Here is a 16,044-nt window from a genome sequence, read left to right as displayed (position 1 = left end):
CACAGCCTGATGACTCTCAAATTTATTCCTTAATGATAGGAATCCCATACAGTGAGTGACTCTTATTAGAACATTTTTTTCCTTATTGACGCACCCAATGCCACAGAATCCATAGAAAATAAGAGATTTTGAAGCTGTGGGACACAATTCTCTTCTTACAGGACACTCCACTCCAGGATGGTACTTTTTCATGTAGTCAACATATGGTCCAAAGCAGTATTTCTTGATATTGAATGCATTGCCTACAAAACCAAATACACTAGGTACTATACTCTCGATATTGAAAGGAATGCAAGATGAAGAAGTAATTTGTATTTTATTTTGAAGGAGATAGGCAGAAAATGCCTGACTATTGGACACAGAAACCCTTCACTAAACTGATGAGTTTTGAGATCTTCTTGGGATCTATTTCCTACTCCCTGAAGCATGTTTATCTTATTAAAATTATCAATGTACTGGTCATCTCTTGCTCTTTCTGACTGATCTACATGGGGTACTTGGTAGATCAGTATGTTGTTCCATGAGATGGTCAGGTGTTCCATAACTCTTCAGATTACAACTGAACAGGAAGGGCTACATCAGAAAAGACAAAACTGTGAGAGAATTTAATTGTGTAACTCCCCCTGAATGCAAACTCCTTTTGAAACTCTTTTTAAAAATTATTTATTTATAAAAAGGAAACATTGACAAAACCATAGGATAAGAGGGGTTCAACTCCACACAATTTCCACCACCAGAACTCCATATCCCCTCCCCTCCCATGATAGCTTTCCTATTCCTTATCCCTCTGGGAGTATGGATCCAAGATCATTGTGGGATGCAGAAGGTGGAAGGTCTGCCTTCTGTAATTGCTTCCCCGCTGAACATGGGCATTGTTGACAGGTCGATCCATACTCCCAGCCTGTGTCTCTCTTCCCCTAGTATGGTAGGCTTCTGGGGAAGCAGAGCTCCAGGACACATTGGTGGGGTTGTCTGTCCAGGGAAGTCTATTTGACATCCTGCTAGCATCTGGAACCTGGTGGCTGAAGAGAGTTAACTTACAAGGCCAAACAAATTGTTCATCAATCATAAACTTAAAGGCTGGAATAGTGCAGATGAAGAGTTGGGGGGTCCTCCATTTTGTACATAGCTAGTAGGCATATTTTAATTATATTGTAAAGGGTCTGTGGCTATACTAGTTTTTGTTGTTTTTTTCCTGAGGCTGAAATATGATATATGATATACAGGTGGATCTAAGTTATTGTCTGCCGTCTAGACCACAGATGATTTTTTTCAGAGGGAATACCATGTCTTTTACAGTAATTGTCATAGCATCCTCCATATTTATTGACAGATGTACGGCAGGAGCCTGTATTTTCAAAAGGAAAGCAGATAAATGGGCAGCCCCATATTGGGGAGCATGGGTTTACAGCGGCATATTTAACTGGAATAGTAACGGTATATTGACATCCTTTGCAAGAACAGTTTCCAGTTCCAATGATTTTATTGATGCCATTATATGTTTCTCTAACCTGGAACTGCCAGAAGGTGACAGGTGAAGTACAGGCAGGAAGAGCAGACAACAAGATGAGGTAAGCAGAGAGAGTGAGGGGTGAGAGAAGGGCAGTAGTAGGTGGGTTTTGTCCTTGGGCTCTGTGAATCAGGTTCCTCAGGTCCCATTATGAGTCCTGGAGGGTGTTGTAGTCGTGCCATCTTGTGGGCAATGTCAGACATGGATGGCAGGGGCCCAGATGGGTTTCGGGGATTCCTGTGGAAAAAAAAAAACACATGCAAATCCGCTTCCCATGGTTAGTAGGGCGTCTGGTTCCTTTTCCAAGGGCCAGCTGCTTCACCAGTTTTCCAAGGGCCAGCTGCTTCACCACTAGGAAAGCTTTTCCCCTGCAGGTGGAGATGGGGGCTCAAACAGGGACCCTTGTTCTTTGCAACATGTGCGCTCAACCAGGTGTGCCACCATCCAGCCCCCTAAATACATTTTACAGCATGCAAAGTTACCAGACATAACAAAACATTACATTATAATTCTTATTTGTAAAACTTCATTTTATCTGAGAGACTGATCAGACAGGGAGAAAAGGAAGGGGGGAACGAAATGGAGTAAAGAGCAACAGGCAAAAGGGGAAAGGACTATTTCTGCTAGACTCTTCCTCAAATAATCTCCAGTTTCCACAGCTCCTCTCAAGCTCCAGTCCTATTCCAGGTCTGTGGTAATGCTAATCATGCACAGCCTTCCCCTCTTCACAGTCAATAAAACATTCCCAACTGAAGGGAGAGAGAGGGGGAGGGGGAGAGTCAGATAGACACCTGCACCCCTGCTTCACTACTCCTGAAACTTTCCTTCTGCAGGTCGGGACTGGGGCCTTGAACCTGGGTCTTTGTGTAATACCTCTACTTAAGCAGGTAGGCCACCACCTGCTCCCTACATAACACTTTTTAAAAAGTCAATTCACTCCAAAATATATTCATCCTAAATATGTATCTATTATTTGTACTCATTTTTACAATTCATGATTGATCTGAAAGGAAAAATATAGAAAAATCCCAAATTATGCTTAGCAAACGAAATAGTGAGAAGACAGAAAGTGAAACAAAAGGTTAAAATCAACTGAACAAGGGTCGGGCGGTGACACAGTGGGTTAAGTGCATGTGGCACAAAGCACAAGGACCGGCTTAAGAATCCAGGTTTGAGCCCCCTGCTCCCCACCTGCAGGGGAGTCGCTTCACAGGCGGTGAAGCAGGTCTGCAGGTGTCTGTCTTCCTCTCCCCCTCTCTGTCTTCCCCTCCTCTCTCCATTTCTCCCTGTCCTATCCAACAACGAACAACATCAACAATGGCAATAATATAACAACCACAAAGAGGCTACAACAACAAGGGCAACAAAAGGGGGAAACAATGGCCTCCAGGTGCGGTGGATTCATGGAATAGGCACTGAACCCAGCAATAACCCTGGAAGGAAAAAAAAAAAAACAACCCAAAAATGATCAAACAAATCTAGTAGATGTTTATGTAACAATTGAAGAATTATTTACTTTTAAATGCATGGGAAATATTTATCAAGACATATTATTTCCCAGATAATAAAACAAGTCTCAACAAATTTGACATACAAAAATAAATTTACTCATCATAGTAAAATTAAACTAGGAATCCAGAGATAGCAGGAAAAATTTTAAACATGAAATGTAAATAATACTTCTAAACAATTCACAGGTTAAAAACGCAGCTTTTGGAAGATTAGGGAAAAAAATTGAAACTGAATGAAAATAGTAAACAAAGGAGTGAAAATCCTGACCTGGATTCAGGCAGCTCTCTCTGTAAGAAGAGCTTTAAGTTGTTTGTTTCCTTGTGGCTTAAAAACGGTGCTTTAAATTTTTATAAGAGCCACAATCATGCCAGACATAATGGAATACTGAATTATCCTATGATGGCAGATACTGAATTGTCTCTGTAACATTGGTTTTTTTTGTAGTAAGACTTAATGGAGCTGCCAAATTGAAATGTCAGGGCTCTGCGGGGAAGCGGCTGGAAGTCAATACAAAAACAAACAGCCACGGGTGATCACGTGGAAAGTAGAGAGAGGGCACAGCCAAACAGGATCTGCATAATTTCTCTCTGGAAACTGTCTTACCCAAACAGAAGGATGATTTTCTTCTGAATAAGGACGTGAGTGGATGAACCATATTTCTGCATGTCTGGCTTCAAGATTCTCAAATGTAAGTCTATTGTATTGCTTGTTTTGCCGTAGGCATCCTGTTTTGAAGGATTTTTTTTTTTTTTGTTCCTGTCTCAAAATTACAAATAAAGACTTATGGGCATGAAAATTAACCCATTTGTGACAGTTAATTTTCAAATGAGTGAGCTACTTTAATGTTTTTGAATATCTGGAGTGTAAGAGTATACAGTGTAAAAACAAGTAGAATTCAAGTTTTCTTTTTAACATTGTAATTATGATACGGGTTTAACCCAAAAAAGTCAGTAGAAGGAAGGCTGAAATTTGCTAACAATTTGTGAAAAAATCTTGAGAAGTGATTTGGAGACCTAGATTGCTTTGGAAATAGTGTTTGCTTTAATTGTACGATACTTTGCTAGCGTTTGGAGAAAGTTTTCCTGGCCTTTGAGACTGTTTATCAAGAAACCTCACTGTCATATTTCACTGTTCTTGTCTCTCCAAATATAAGGATTTGGGAAATGGAATATGCTTTCTAACGTCTTCTATCCTGTGCATCACAAGAATCAGAATGTTATTCTCTACCATGATACAGTTAGATATAGATAGATATATTTACTTATTTTCCCTTTTGTTGCCCTTGTTTTTTATTATTGTTGTACTTGTTATTGAAGTCATCATTGTTGGATAGGACAGAGAAAAATGGAGAGAGGAGGGGAAGACAGAAAGGGGGAGAGAAAGACAGACACCTGCAGACCTTCTTTACAGCCTGTGAAGCGACTCCCCTGAAGTTGGGGAGCCTGGGCCTCAAACCCAGATCCTTATGCCGGTCCTTGCGCTTTGCTCCACGTGCGCTTAACCTGCTGTGCTACCGCCTGACTCCCTATGATATGACTTTAAGTACACAGTATTTGCAGGAAACAAATCTGTGCCCTTAAAAGATTTCGCTTTGATTTTAGCAATTGTGTACAGAGAAGAAAAGAAAAAAAAAACAGAATGGCTATAATTTAAAACTATCAACTACACATAAAGTAAGGAATTCCTGGGGGTATTGATAAATCTCAGAGCACACATACACTGGGAAATAAATTCTGTTTTACAGTGGGAAATCTAAAACTCTGGAACCAAACTGCAGTCCCCATATACTACATCATACTGACTCTGGCTGCTCAGTGAGGAAGTGACCTCTTGACTGTTTTGCCTTCCTGTACATTTTGCAGAGTCTATATAAAAATGTGTCCACGCTGAATTCTCCACATTAGGAACTATCTTTCTGTTCCTGTTCCCTCCTACCAGATAGTTTGACCTACTGCTTTCTAGCAGTGGAAACTGTTGTTGTGCTCTCTCCGTGCATTTCTGGGCCTTTTTAATTCCAATCTCTTCTAACCTGTGACTCAAACTATACAACTCTGTGCAGGTTCTCTGGATGTCAAAACTCTTGGGGGCTGTCTTTAGGACTGTGACTCCCACTGAAGCTGCCGTCTGCACTTCTCACCTGCTTTTTTTTTTAAATAATTTTTATTTATAAAAAGGAAACACTGACAAAAATCATAGGATAAGAGGGGTACAACTCCACACAATTCCCACCACCAGAACTCTGTATCCCATCCCCTCCCTGACAGCTTTCCTATCCTTTATTCCTCTGGGAGCATGGACCCAGGGTCATTGTGGGATGCAGAAGGTGGAAGGTCTGGCTTCTGTAACTGCTTCCCCGCTGAACATGGGCGTTGGCAGGTCGATTTATACTCCCAGCGTGCACCTGCTTTTTATCTTTAGGAAGTCACTCGGCCCCTGAGCATCAGCCAGCTTTACCAATAGAATGGTCACTTCAGTCAGGAACACATTCATTCCTTTATCACCGTGGAGCTAGCACTGAGCAGTGTTACTCTTCATAGTGATAGTGCCAAGAACCAAAGAGTGGGAATACAGTCAGCCTCTCCTTGGAACCGGCATCACTTTTAACATCAGAATGCGTGTGAGAGAGAATGTGTTTGTCATAGATAGGATTAGGGAAGAGAGCTTTTATGTGCAGTACTTTTTTTGCAGCACTGCTCAGTGCCAGTTTATAGTGGTACCCGCATTAAACCAGGGACCAGTGTATTCAGGTTTTTCATCAAGCTAAATGTTATAAATATCAAGTATGTAAAAATTGCATTTATCAAAGTTGAGAGGTATATTCGTGCCTTGGTTGGAAGCAAGTAGGAGACAGAAGCCACACAAGTTTGCCAGTGAGGGGAATATTAAAAACTATTTACAATAAGAGAGTATCTGTAAAAATGAACTGAGAAATCCGAAGACTGAGAGAAGGGCAAGCTTGGATAGGGTGATAAGTTGTTGAATATGGTTTGATGTGATAAAATGTGATTGTTTGGTGTGGACACTGAAATGGTATACTCTGAGCAAAAAAAAAAAACAAAAAAAAAACCAAAACTGGCTTTTTTTAATAGGACAGTTTAAGGAAATAAATTCTAGAGAAAAGACTCGAGCAGTCTAGGCCTCTCCGAAATACTACTGCTCCCTTAATCAATAATGAAGGAACACACACAGGGAAACTGGCATCCCTCAGACATTTTTCATTGGAGAAAACCTTTTATTCTGAGAAATAGAAAAAAAAAATTACAGTTTGTAAGAAGCAGGCAGATGACCCACTCTGACACCAAGAAAGCTTTTTATGATGTCTCCTTCTACTGACAAAACTTTTCGTTATGACAAATGTCAAAAACAAAACCAACCAACCGAACAAATAAACAAAACCAGTAGGTTGTATAATTCTTTTAATGTGCAAAAAAAAAAAAAAAGTCAACTGAAGTTAACAATGTAAATCTCAAAATATTTTTCTTTGGTTCCTGCATTTGTGACCAAGTTTCTGAAGACCTAGATCCATTTTTCAGGGGGAATGTTGTGCAATTTAAATTTGGGTCTGAGAAACTGTAAATTGATAACTAACATAGTCAAAAATGATGCAATTAAGAGGTTAGAAATGGGAACCATGGGGGAACATGAGACTTAATAAAAGGCCAACTTTGAGACTCAGATTCTAAGCAGTCATTTTTGCAACACTGGAATAAATCAGGAACTTTTGATTGTTTGAAGACATTTCACATTTTCTTTACTTTTTTCCCATGCCTTTTATTCACAGAGCAAAATGAGTAAAAGAGAGATCAGTGTGTGTCAACAAACTTGGGCCTTGTTAAACAAGAACATCCTTAATAAATGGAGAATGAAAAGAGAATCTTTACTGGTATGACTCAATACTTGTGTTGTTTTGTGTGTATAATATAGGCAAATGCATTTTCTTAGAAGTTATCTGTGCTTTACTTATTACTGCCACCTCTCCCCCCCAAAAAAAGAAGAAGGCCTTTATATAACAGAAACTGTTCTCCAAGCCACAAATTGATCTGAAGACATTTCAATTTAGGCCTAGAAGTAGGAAAATTAATCAGCAATACAGACTCAAGCAAATGTTTTCAAAGCAGGTAATCATACTTTCCTGTTAATTCTGTCACTCAGACAGTAAAATACTGGTTTTCTGAAGTTATGATGAACTAACCGGAATAATTTTGGGTTGTACTGGGTCCTTGCACATTAGTGTCACTATTCCATTAATGCAGGGAAAGAAGAGAGAAAGAGACAGACAGGCAGACAGAGAATGAGATAGAGAGACTGTCACACAGGAGTTTCTTTCCTCTTTGATATTATTTCCCATGTGGTTCTGGGGTTTGATAGTATTTCTCATGAGGCCTGTGAACTACCCCCCCCCAAAAAATAGGGAAATCATTCATTTCAAAAAATAAAAACAAACAGTACACAAACAAAAAATGGAAAATTTGATCAGTGTTAAGAATAAAATCCTGCTTAAGTCTTGGTATCTTTTAAAAATCAGGTTGATACAATTAAGTAGTATTTTTAACGAATGTAGACTTTTATTTTATGTCTGTTACGAGTTTTTCTGCAGTCAGACACTTAGGAAATAAATCAGTTTCTCACTGGAAATTTGCAGGTGGCCGGTACTGATAACTAAAATACTATTCCTCAGATCAACTATATGATGTAGCAATTCCACTCTCCTAATTTTGGCATGAAATAATTATTATAAAGCACACAGTGTCTTAGAGCAATACAGTATGGGTAAGCTAGCACTGTGCTACAAGCTTAACAGCTGTTGCCTTGCATATGTTTAAGAGTTTGATATGGGCTGAATGGTGATGCACCTGGTTGAGCGTACATGTTACAATGCTCAAGGAGCCAGGTTCAAGCCTCCAGTCCCTACTTGAAGGAGGAGAGCTTTGCAAGTGGTGAAGCAGGGAGGCAGGTGTCTCTCAGTCACTCTCCCTCTCTATCTCCCCTTCCTCTTTTGATTTCTGGCTGTTTCTATCCAATACATAAAAATAAAAAATTTTAAAAAATCAAATATAATATGTATATATTTATAATGTTCTTTATGTTGGAACTATGGGTCAACAAATTTGAATTCCTAGTCATACATAGTGTCATCTGATTCTCAGGCAGAGACAGGACACACCCTGAGGCTTTAATGCAGAAAGCAGTATTTATTATGTTCCCAGACCAAAAACCTGGGCCCGGAGCACAGTGGCACTGGCCCCTTTTATACAGTTACCATCTTTTGCATAGTTACTCATAGCAATAAGCAAACAGGCTTGTTTGCTTGGTTGGTGGGTTGGTTTTTCTACATGAAGAGAGTACACATTATTTTGCTTTTCAGCAGGTTTTGCTAAGAGACCTTTCTGTCTGGTGGGATAGAAGATTCACTAGCAGATGGCCAAGATGACTTTTAATAGAAAGCCCCCTTCCTGCTGAGGAGAAGGGAAAAGATGTCTCCATCTTAGCCAGATTCAGAAGTTAACCCTTGCTTGCCTTATGCGCTCACAGGAATTACTTAGATGACTGAACTGTGTACTGTTCACGCTTTCTTTCGTTTACTTTTTTAATATTTTATTTATGTGTTAATGAGAGGGATAGGAGGAGAGAGAAAGAACCAGGCATCACCCTGGTACATGTGCTGCCGGGGATTGAACTCAGGACCTCATGCTTGAGAGTCCAGCACTTTACTCATTGTGCCACCTCCCAGACCACTACTTTTCCCACTTTCAATAGTTTGTAACGCTGAAGTTGAAATTAGAAAAAAACAAACATGACAAACTATGCATAGCAAGGCATGTAACATACCCAGTGAGCTGTGGAGAAACCAATTTAAAGTAATAATCGACTGTTTTCTTTCCCTTGGATTGTCTAGGAGTGGTTAAGCGCATTGGCTCTGCTGCTTTTTTTGCTCCTAAATCCTAATGGCCATGAGCTTGTTGATCTTTCTTCAATGCCTACGATAGACCTGGGACGAATTGATTCATTTAACTCAAGTGAATTTGCGCTTGTGTACACACCTGTCACCAATACGACTGAACAGATAATGAAGAAGGTGTCCTCAGTCTCCTTCATGAAAGGTACATTTCTGGCAACCTGAGGGAGAATTGTTAATGTCACTATTTGCTTCTTTCAACTGTTGAAGCAGGCATTTTATTTGCATTTCAGTTGATTGATCATGTCCGATATCAGTATTTCTGTGTCATATACAACTTGAATATTCCTTTCCCTTTGCTGAAAGGAAGAAACCATCATTCATTTTCTATTGTTTCAGAGCAGTGAATGTATTTCTTGCCAAGCAGGGTACTATCACTTAGAATTCAGTATCTCATCAAAGTCATCTGCTGATTTTGCATGGTGTGAGGAGATGATGCTCAGACTTTGAAAAGCAGAAGTGTTTAGGAATGCGGACATAAGCATTAGAAATATTTTTACTAGAATGAGATTGGTACTTTAGTGCTTGCTTGCTGCTACAGGTGAAACAGCTCTGTATTTATTTAATTTGATTATAGGAATTTAATATCTCTCTCTCTACCAAAAGTACTACTGAAAAGTTTTCTGTTTCAAATTTTGATCCTTCAGTATTAGGGGACTTATCAATGAAAATATGGTGAATGTTATTACTAGCAAGGTCATTTTTGTATTGATTTCCTGAAATTCGAGGAAAATCACTCTAGTGCAGACACAAGAGAATAGGACGTAGAATCAGAGGTCAGTTGATTAAATGGACCTCGGGAGTCATCAGCTCCTTTGAAGCTCATTACTACCACATACAAATGGGTATTGCACCAAAGCAAAGGACTGTGAGGAAGAAAGAGAAGGAGGGGGAGGGGAGGGAGAGGGGGAGGGGAGGGGAGGGGAGGGGAGGGGGAGGGGGAGGGGGAGGAGGAGGAGGAGGAGAAGAAGAGGAAGAGGAAGAGGAAGAGGAAGAGGAAGAAGAAGAAGAAGAAGAAGAAGAAGAAGAAGAAGAAGAAGTAGTAGTAGTATGGGTCCTAGGCCACAATAGTGGGAAAAGATGTAGGTCAGGAAAGAGACAATTTTGCAGACACCTGTCATGAGATGAGAAGTTGTCTCAACAGCTGTGCTCTGAACTACTCGTGCCACCCTGCCCCTCCACCCAATAAAGTATGGGGGGGCGGCGGATAAGGTTTGGTTCACAATTACAACATGTGAAAGTAAAATCACCAATTTTATTTTTTCCTATTGTGTCTGTATGGCATTTTAGAAATGTCTCTCCTGGGCCGGGCTGTAGCACAGCGGGTTAAGCTCATGGCGCCGAGCACAAAGACCGGCGTCAAGATCCTGGTTAGACCCCTCCCCCACTCCCCACCTGCAGGAGGGTCGCTTCACAAGCGGTGAAGCAGGTCTGCAGGTGTCTTTCTCTCCCCCTCTCTGTCTTCCCCTCATCTCTCCATTTCTCTCTGTCCTATCTAACAACAGTGACAGCAATAACAATAATAATAACAAGAGCAACAAAAGAGAAAAAATAGCCTCCAGGAGCAGTGGATTTGTATTGCAGACACAGAACCCCAGCAATAACCCTGGAGGCAAAAAAAAAGTCTCTCCCCATCGTTTATTCTGCCTGACTTACTCAACGTTAACACTTCATTTTATTTCCATGAAGGATTCCAGTTAAAGTAACTGAGTGTGAAACCCTGAAGTTGGTGTCCCAGTAATTTATTTACAGTAATCACTGTTGCATTCTTGTGATGGCAGATAAAGAAGTCTTTGGAGTATCTGATGAAGAAAAGATCCAAGAATTAACAGATTATCGTTTGGAAATAATCAGAGTCATCTTTACTAATACATTCTCATATCATTTGAAATTCTTGCTGAGAGAGTGGATCCCAACCCACAAGGAAATCAGAGACCATACAGGTAATTTTACAGCTATTCTGCCCTGATTCAATCTGATTGCATCATAAGCCAGAGGTGAGAACAGATGCTAGTACAGATTATTTCCAGATCTTTATACTGTACTAACAGAAGGCTAGTCAAGATATTTTTTAAATATTTATTTATTTTTCCCTTTTTTGTTGCCCTTGTTTTTTTTTATTGTTGTTGTAGTTATTATTGTTGTTGTTGTTATTGATGTCGTCGTTGTTGGATAGAACAGAGAGAAATGGAGAGAGGAGGAGAAGACAGATGGGGGGAGAGAAAGACACCTGCAAACCTGCTTCACCGCTTGTGAAGCGACTCCCCTGCAGGTGAGGAGCCAGGGGCTCAAACCCAGATCCTTATGCCAGTCCTTGCACTTCGTGCCACATGCGCTTAACTTGCTTTGCTACCGCCCGACTCCCATCAAGATATTTTTAAATGCATATTTTGATTTGGTCGTTAACATACTATATTCATTGGTTATAAATATATACAAATAGGTATGTCACTAAGTTGTTAATATGTAGTGTTTAAATTGATATTATGTATACTGTGCACATATATGTAGATGTTACATAGAATATGTAATTATAACATTTAATTGTTGAAGAAAAATAAAATTGTGCTTTAAAAAATAAAATTTAAAGTTCCCTTTAAGTCTTTGTATAAAGTAAAATAAAGCAAAGACAGTTGCTGGGAAGGTACTAGGGCTGGATGATGATACACCTGGTTAATGCATGTATCACCATGCACAGGGACCTTGGTTCAAGTCCCCAGACTTCACCTTCAGGGAAAAAAAAGCTTCATAAGAAGAGAGGTAGCACTGCAAGTGTCACTCTATCTCCGTCTCTCTATTTCTCTCTTTTCTATCAAATAAACTTTATAAAAATTAATTTAAAGAGAAAGGTTGCCAGGAAGGTGTCAGATCTGAGTGGTAAACTGTTATTAATGCCATGTAATTTTTCCAAAGTCAGTAACTAAGAGGTTTGAGTTTTAGTGGTTGCATAAAGGCAGGCAGAAAGATCTGGGGGTTAAAGAGATAAAGATTCTTGTATTAACCGGAAACCCAAAAGACAACATGCTCATTAAAAGAGCATATACAGAAGAAAGTTCACTTGTTGGTCAGGAAAAACAAAAGGAATCATGTTTGTTTTTTACCATGGGCTTCGGACAAGGAGAAGAGCATTCCCCTTTGATAGCCTGTAACTCTTGACCTCCCTGCCTTTCCTTAAAGTTGAGGTCCTTCCTCATCCCAATTGTCTGGGAAACAACTATAAATGCAATGAAGGAGATTTACGATCAACCAGGCACCAAAGTGCCTGGCAAGAGATTATAAATATTCCCTTAAAAAAATATTACTTCAGCACAGGCCACGAAGATAAAACATCTCTGAATATAAATTTATAGTCCAGAGAGGATAAGGCATTACCAGTGAGGACTTGGCTCCAGGTAGGGACATACCCAATTGAGTGCACAAAGATCTGGGTTCAAGCCCCCAGTTCTCAGAGTGGTGAAGTTGTGCTTCTTCTTCTAGCCTTTGCCCTTCTTCCGTAGCCAGTCAACAGCGTCAGGTTGAGCCTGATGTCAAGTTTCGAGACCTCCTTTGAATCTGGAGAGGTGGCAGTCGTTGACTATGTGGGTCATAGTCTGTCTGGAGCCGCAGGGGCAGTTCGGGTCGTCTCTGGCTCCCCAGCGATGGAACATAGCGGCGCACCGGCCATGGCCTGTTCGATAGCGATTGAGGAGGGCCCGATCATAACGTGCTAGGTCAAAGCCGGGTGGACGCTCGCAGAGGTCTGTGATGAGGTGTTTGTTCTTTACCTCAGCTGACTGCCAACTGTGTTTCCAAGAGACTGGAACAGAGAAGTTCAGTGTAGGCGTAGGGGACCAGATTGGGTGACGAGACGTCAAGCGTTGAACAGGGTGGGTGAAGATAACACGTTTGGCAAAGGACAGCCCCTCAACATTAAGTTGGAGGACTCGAAGAGCAGGACTAACAGCTTGAAAGCTGTCAGGATCTGCTTGTTGCTGGCTTTGAAAGTGACTGGGATCCATGTGGATTCAGTCGGCTAGGAAGGATCGTCAGTTTCCCCAATGAATGGGTACTCACGGGATGCACCACGGGAAGGTCGATCCAATGCATCCCAAGTTGTGCTGAGACAGTGCTACACATGTCTCTGTCTCTTCCCTTCTCTATCTCCACCTTCCTCTCGATTTCTGTCTCTATAAAGAAAATAAATAAATAAATAAAGTATTTTCAAAAGCAAGTGAGGATATATCTTTCCCAGTGGAAATAAGTTGCAATGTTAAGTATTCAGTCAAAACTCAGGTTTCAAACATGTACAATTCCATCACTCTGGGCTGCATGTGCCATTCAGAGAGACAGAGAAGAGGAGTGGCCTCATATTACTGTAGATCCCCAGGTTATACAAAGCAGCTCCCTTCTGGTGCCAAGAATCAATACCTGGGATGCTTATATCTCTGGGTGCAATTTCTGGCCAGAAAAATGAGTCAACTAACTGACAGAGTGGTAAATAGATAATAACTAATAATTTAACTAGGAGGAAAAATACTGTAAGAAAGATCAGATTGCTATTATTATGAGAAAAGAATAAAATTTGACTTTAAAAGATTCAAAGAAGACTGTATTAATATAGAGAAGCCAGACCTTCTACCTTTTGCACCCCATAAAGATTTTTGCTTCATACCTTCAGAACAGGGAAGCTTCCAATGGAGGGGATAGGATACAGAACTCTGGTGGTGGGAACTGTATGGAAGTGTACCCCTCTTATCTTACAGACTTGTTAATTATTACTAAATCACTAATTTAAAAAAGTGGAGAGGCAGACTGGGAGTATGGATCGACCAGCCAATGCCCATGTTCAGTGGGGAAGCAATGACAGAAGCCAGACCTTCCACCTTCTGCATCCCACAGTGACCCTGGGTCCATGCTCCCAGAGGGATAGAGAATGGGAAAGCTATCAGGGGAGGGGTGGGATGTGGAGATTGGGTGGTGGGAACTGTGTGGAGTTGTACCCCTCCTATCCTTGGTTTTGTTAATGTCTCCTTTCTTAAATAAATAGAAAAAAATTAAAAAGTAAAAAAAAATGGAGATAAAGGTTGTACAAATATACTGATGGGCCTCTATGAGTAAACACTTCTTCAAAAGATGTTATAATTGGCATCATATAAGCACAGCTGATAATCTCACCCCAATTTCCAATATATCTTAAGCCATATTAGACTCTTTTGAGTCTTGAAAAACATAAAATATCTTACTTCTTACAAGTCAAGTATAGAATAAGGAGTTCAACACAATTCACAAATGAAAAACCATAAAAGATAACATTAAAAAAACTGTAGTATGAACAATATGTACTGCAATTTAACGGACAACATAACTATTGGGACTGTTTTTGTCTATACTACTTTGAGAATCATGACTATAATTTATATTTTCACAAAAGTTTTAGCCAAAATAAGAATATATAGAATTTGGAGGCATTATAAATCCACTATTTGCTGTAATCAAGGCAGAAATCATCTACCATTATAGTTACAATTTTCTCCTTTTCTTAAAGCTCATTGTTACAGCACTAGTGAAGATGTCTGGTGTGACAATACAATGTTCTGGAAGAAAGGGTTTGTAGCTCTTCAAGCTGCCATCAATGCTGCTATTATAGAAGTGAGTACAGAATGTTCTCTGGAAAATAACATTCAATGCATTTAATAACATTAAAGGTACCAAATTTTCATGGAATGGAGTATAAATATTTAAATCATTCATTACTCAGCTTTTTTGTTACATGAAAGTTTAACATAAGTGCCATGGGGGGGTATAAATATAAAGAAAACACCTTTTTTTTTTTGGTCCTTCCAGGACATAATCTTGTCAGAAAGTCAAGTGCATGATGAAAAATATAGGAGAATGGGTCGATATTAGGGCAGCATGGAATGTTCCTACTCATGACTACAGAGCTCAGATCTAGAGGGATGCAGAGGTCACACAGGCTCCTAAGCTAATTATGGACCCCAGATCACATCAAATTGATGGGGTTTACGACTGTAAACTATATTTATACCCCTTTCCCATATTAGGGAGCTACTCTCTTCTCTGGTCCAGCTTTCTGGTCCTTTTCCAGCCATGACATCATCTCCCCAGACAATAATTAGGATCCACCTACATATCAGATTTCAGGCTCAGGCAAAAAAATAAATAAATAAAACAAACAAACAAAAAAACCCCACTAGTATAGCTACAGGCCCTTGGAATGTAACTAAAATATGTCTACTAGCTATCTACAAAATGGAGGACCCCCCAACTCTTCATCTGCACTATTCCAGCCTTTAGGCTTAAAATGACATTTAAAACTAATCTTTTTTTTAAAAATATTTATTTTATTTATTTATTCCCTTTTGTTGCCCTTGTTGTTTTATTGTTGTAGTTATTATTGTTGTTGTCGTTGTTGGATAGGACAGAGAGAAATGAAGAGAGGAGGGGAAGACAGAGAGGAGGAGAGAAAGACAGACACCTGCAGACCTGCTTCACCGCCTGTGAAGCGACTCCCCTGCAGGTGGGGAGCCGGGGTTCAAACCGGGATCCTTATGCCGGTCCTTGTGCTTTGCGCCACCTGTGCTTAACCCGCTGTGCTACAGCCCGACTCCCCTAAAACTAATCTTGATGAGTCTTTTTGTATGTATGTGTGTGTTCCTAATTACCATTTGTATGTCTTTGGTGAATTGTGTGTTCAGCTTTTCTTTCCATGTTCTTTTATTTATTTATTCATTTATTCCCTTTTGTTACCCTTGTTATATTGTTGTAGTTATTATTGTTGTTTTTATTGATGTTGTCATTGTTGGATAGGACAGAGAGAAATGGAGAGAGGAGGGGAAGACAGAGAGGGGGAGAGAAAGAGACACCTGCAGGCCTGCTTCACTGCTTGTGAAGCGACTCCCCTGCAGGTGGGGAGCCGGGGGCTCGAACTTGGATCCTTACACTGGTCCTTGCACTTTGTGCCACCTGTGCTTAACCCGCTACACTACTGCCTGACTCCCTTTTTCTTTTTTTCTTCATTATTTTATTTTATTTTATTTTTTAGTCTTTTTATTTATAAAAAGGAAAT

The 16,044-nt window shown here is 40.0% G+C and overlaps 1 protein-coding gene across 6 annotated transcripts in view; it reads left to right on the top strand.

Annotated features, from left to right (window-relative positions):
• The first annotated feature begins 3,555 nt into the window (after nt 1–3,555).
• Nucleotides 3,556–16,044, top strand: part of ABCA8 (ATP binding cassette subfamily A member 8) — a 77,414-nt gene continuing 64,925 nt past the window's right edge. Inside the window, exons 1-6 of one of the 6 annotated variants that reach the window (XM_060202641.1) lie at nt 3,578–3,710; nt 4,624–4,695; nt 6,804–6,905; nt 8,919–9,123; nt 10,760–10,921; nt 14,503–14,606. In XM_060202641.1, coding sequence (XP_060058624.1) covers nt 3,669–3,710; nt 4,624–4,695; nt 6,804–6,905; nt 8,919–9,123; nt 10,760–10,921; nt 14,503–14,606 — 687 coding nt within the window. In that variant the 5' untranslated portion in view covers nt 3,578–3,668. Of the gene's footprint in view, nt 3,711–4,623; nt 4,696–6,803; nt 6,906–7,014; nt 7,141–8,918; nt 9,124–10,759; nt 10,922–14,502; nt 14,607–16,044 lie in introns of those variants that run through there. The other 5 variants (XM_060202639.1, XM_060202637.1, XM_060202636.1 and 2 more) reach the window with 5 other exon arrangements.

The sequence above is a fragment of the Erinaceus europaeus genome, chromosome 12 (genome assembly GCF_950295315.1).
Source record: "Erinaceus europaeus chromosome 12, mEriEur2.1, whole genome shotgun sequence".
NCBI lineage: Eukaryota > Metazoa > Chordata > Mammalia > Eulipotyphla > Erinaceidae > Erinaceus > Erinaceus europaeus.
The sequence above is the reverse complement of the archived record's forward strand: the minus strand, read 5'-3'. Positions and strand labels throughout refer to the sequence as shown.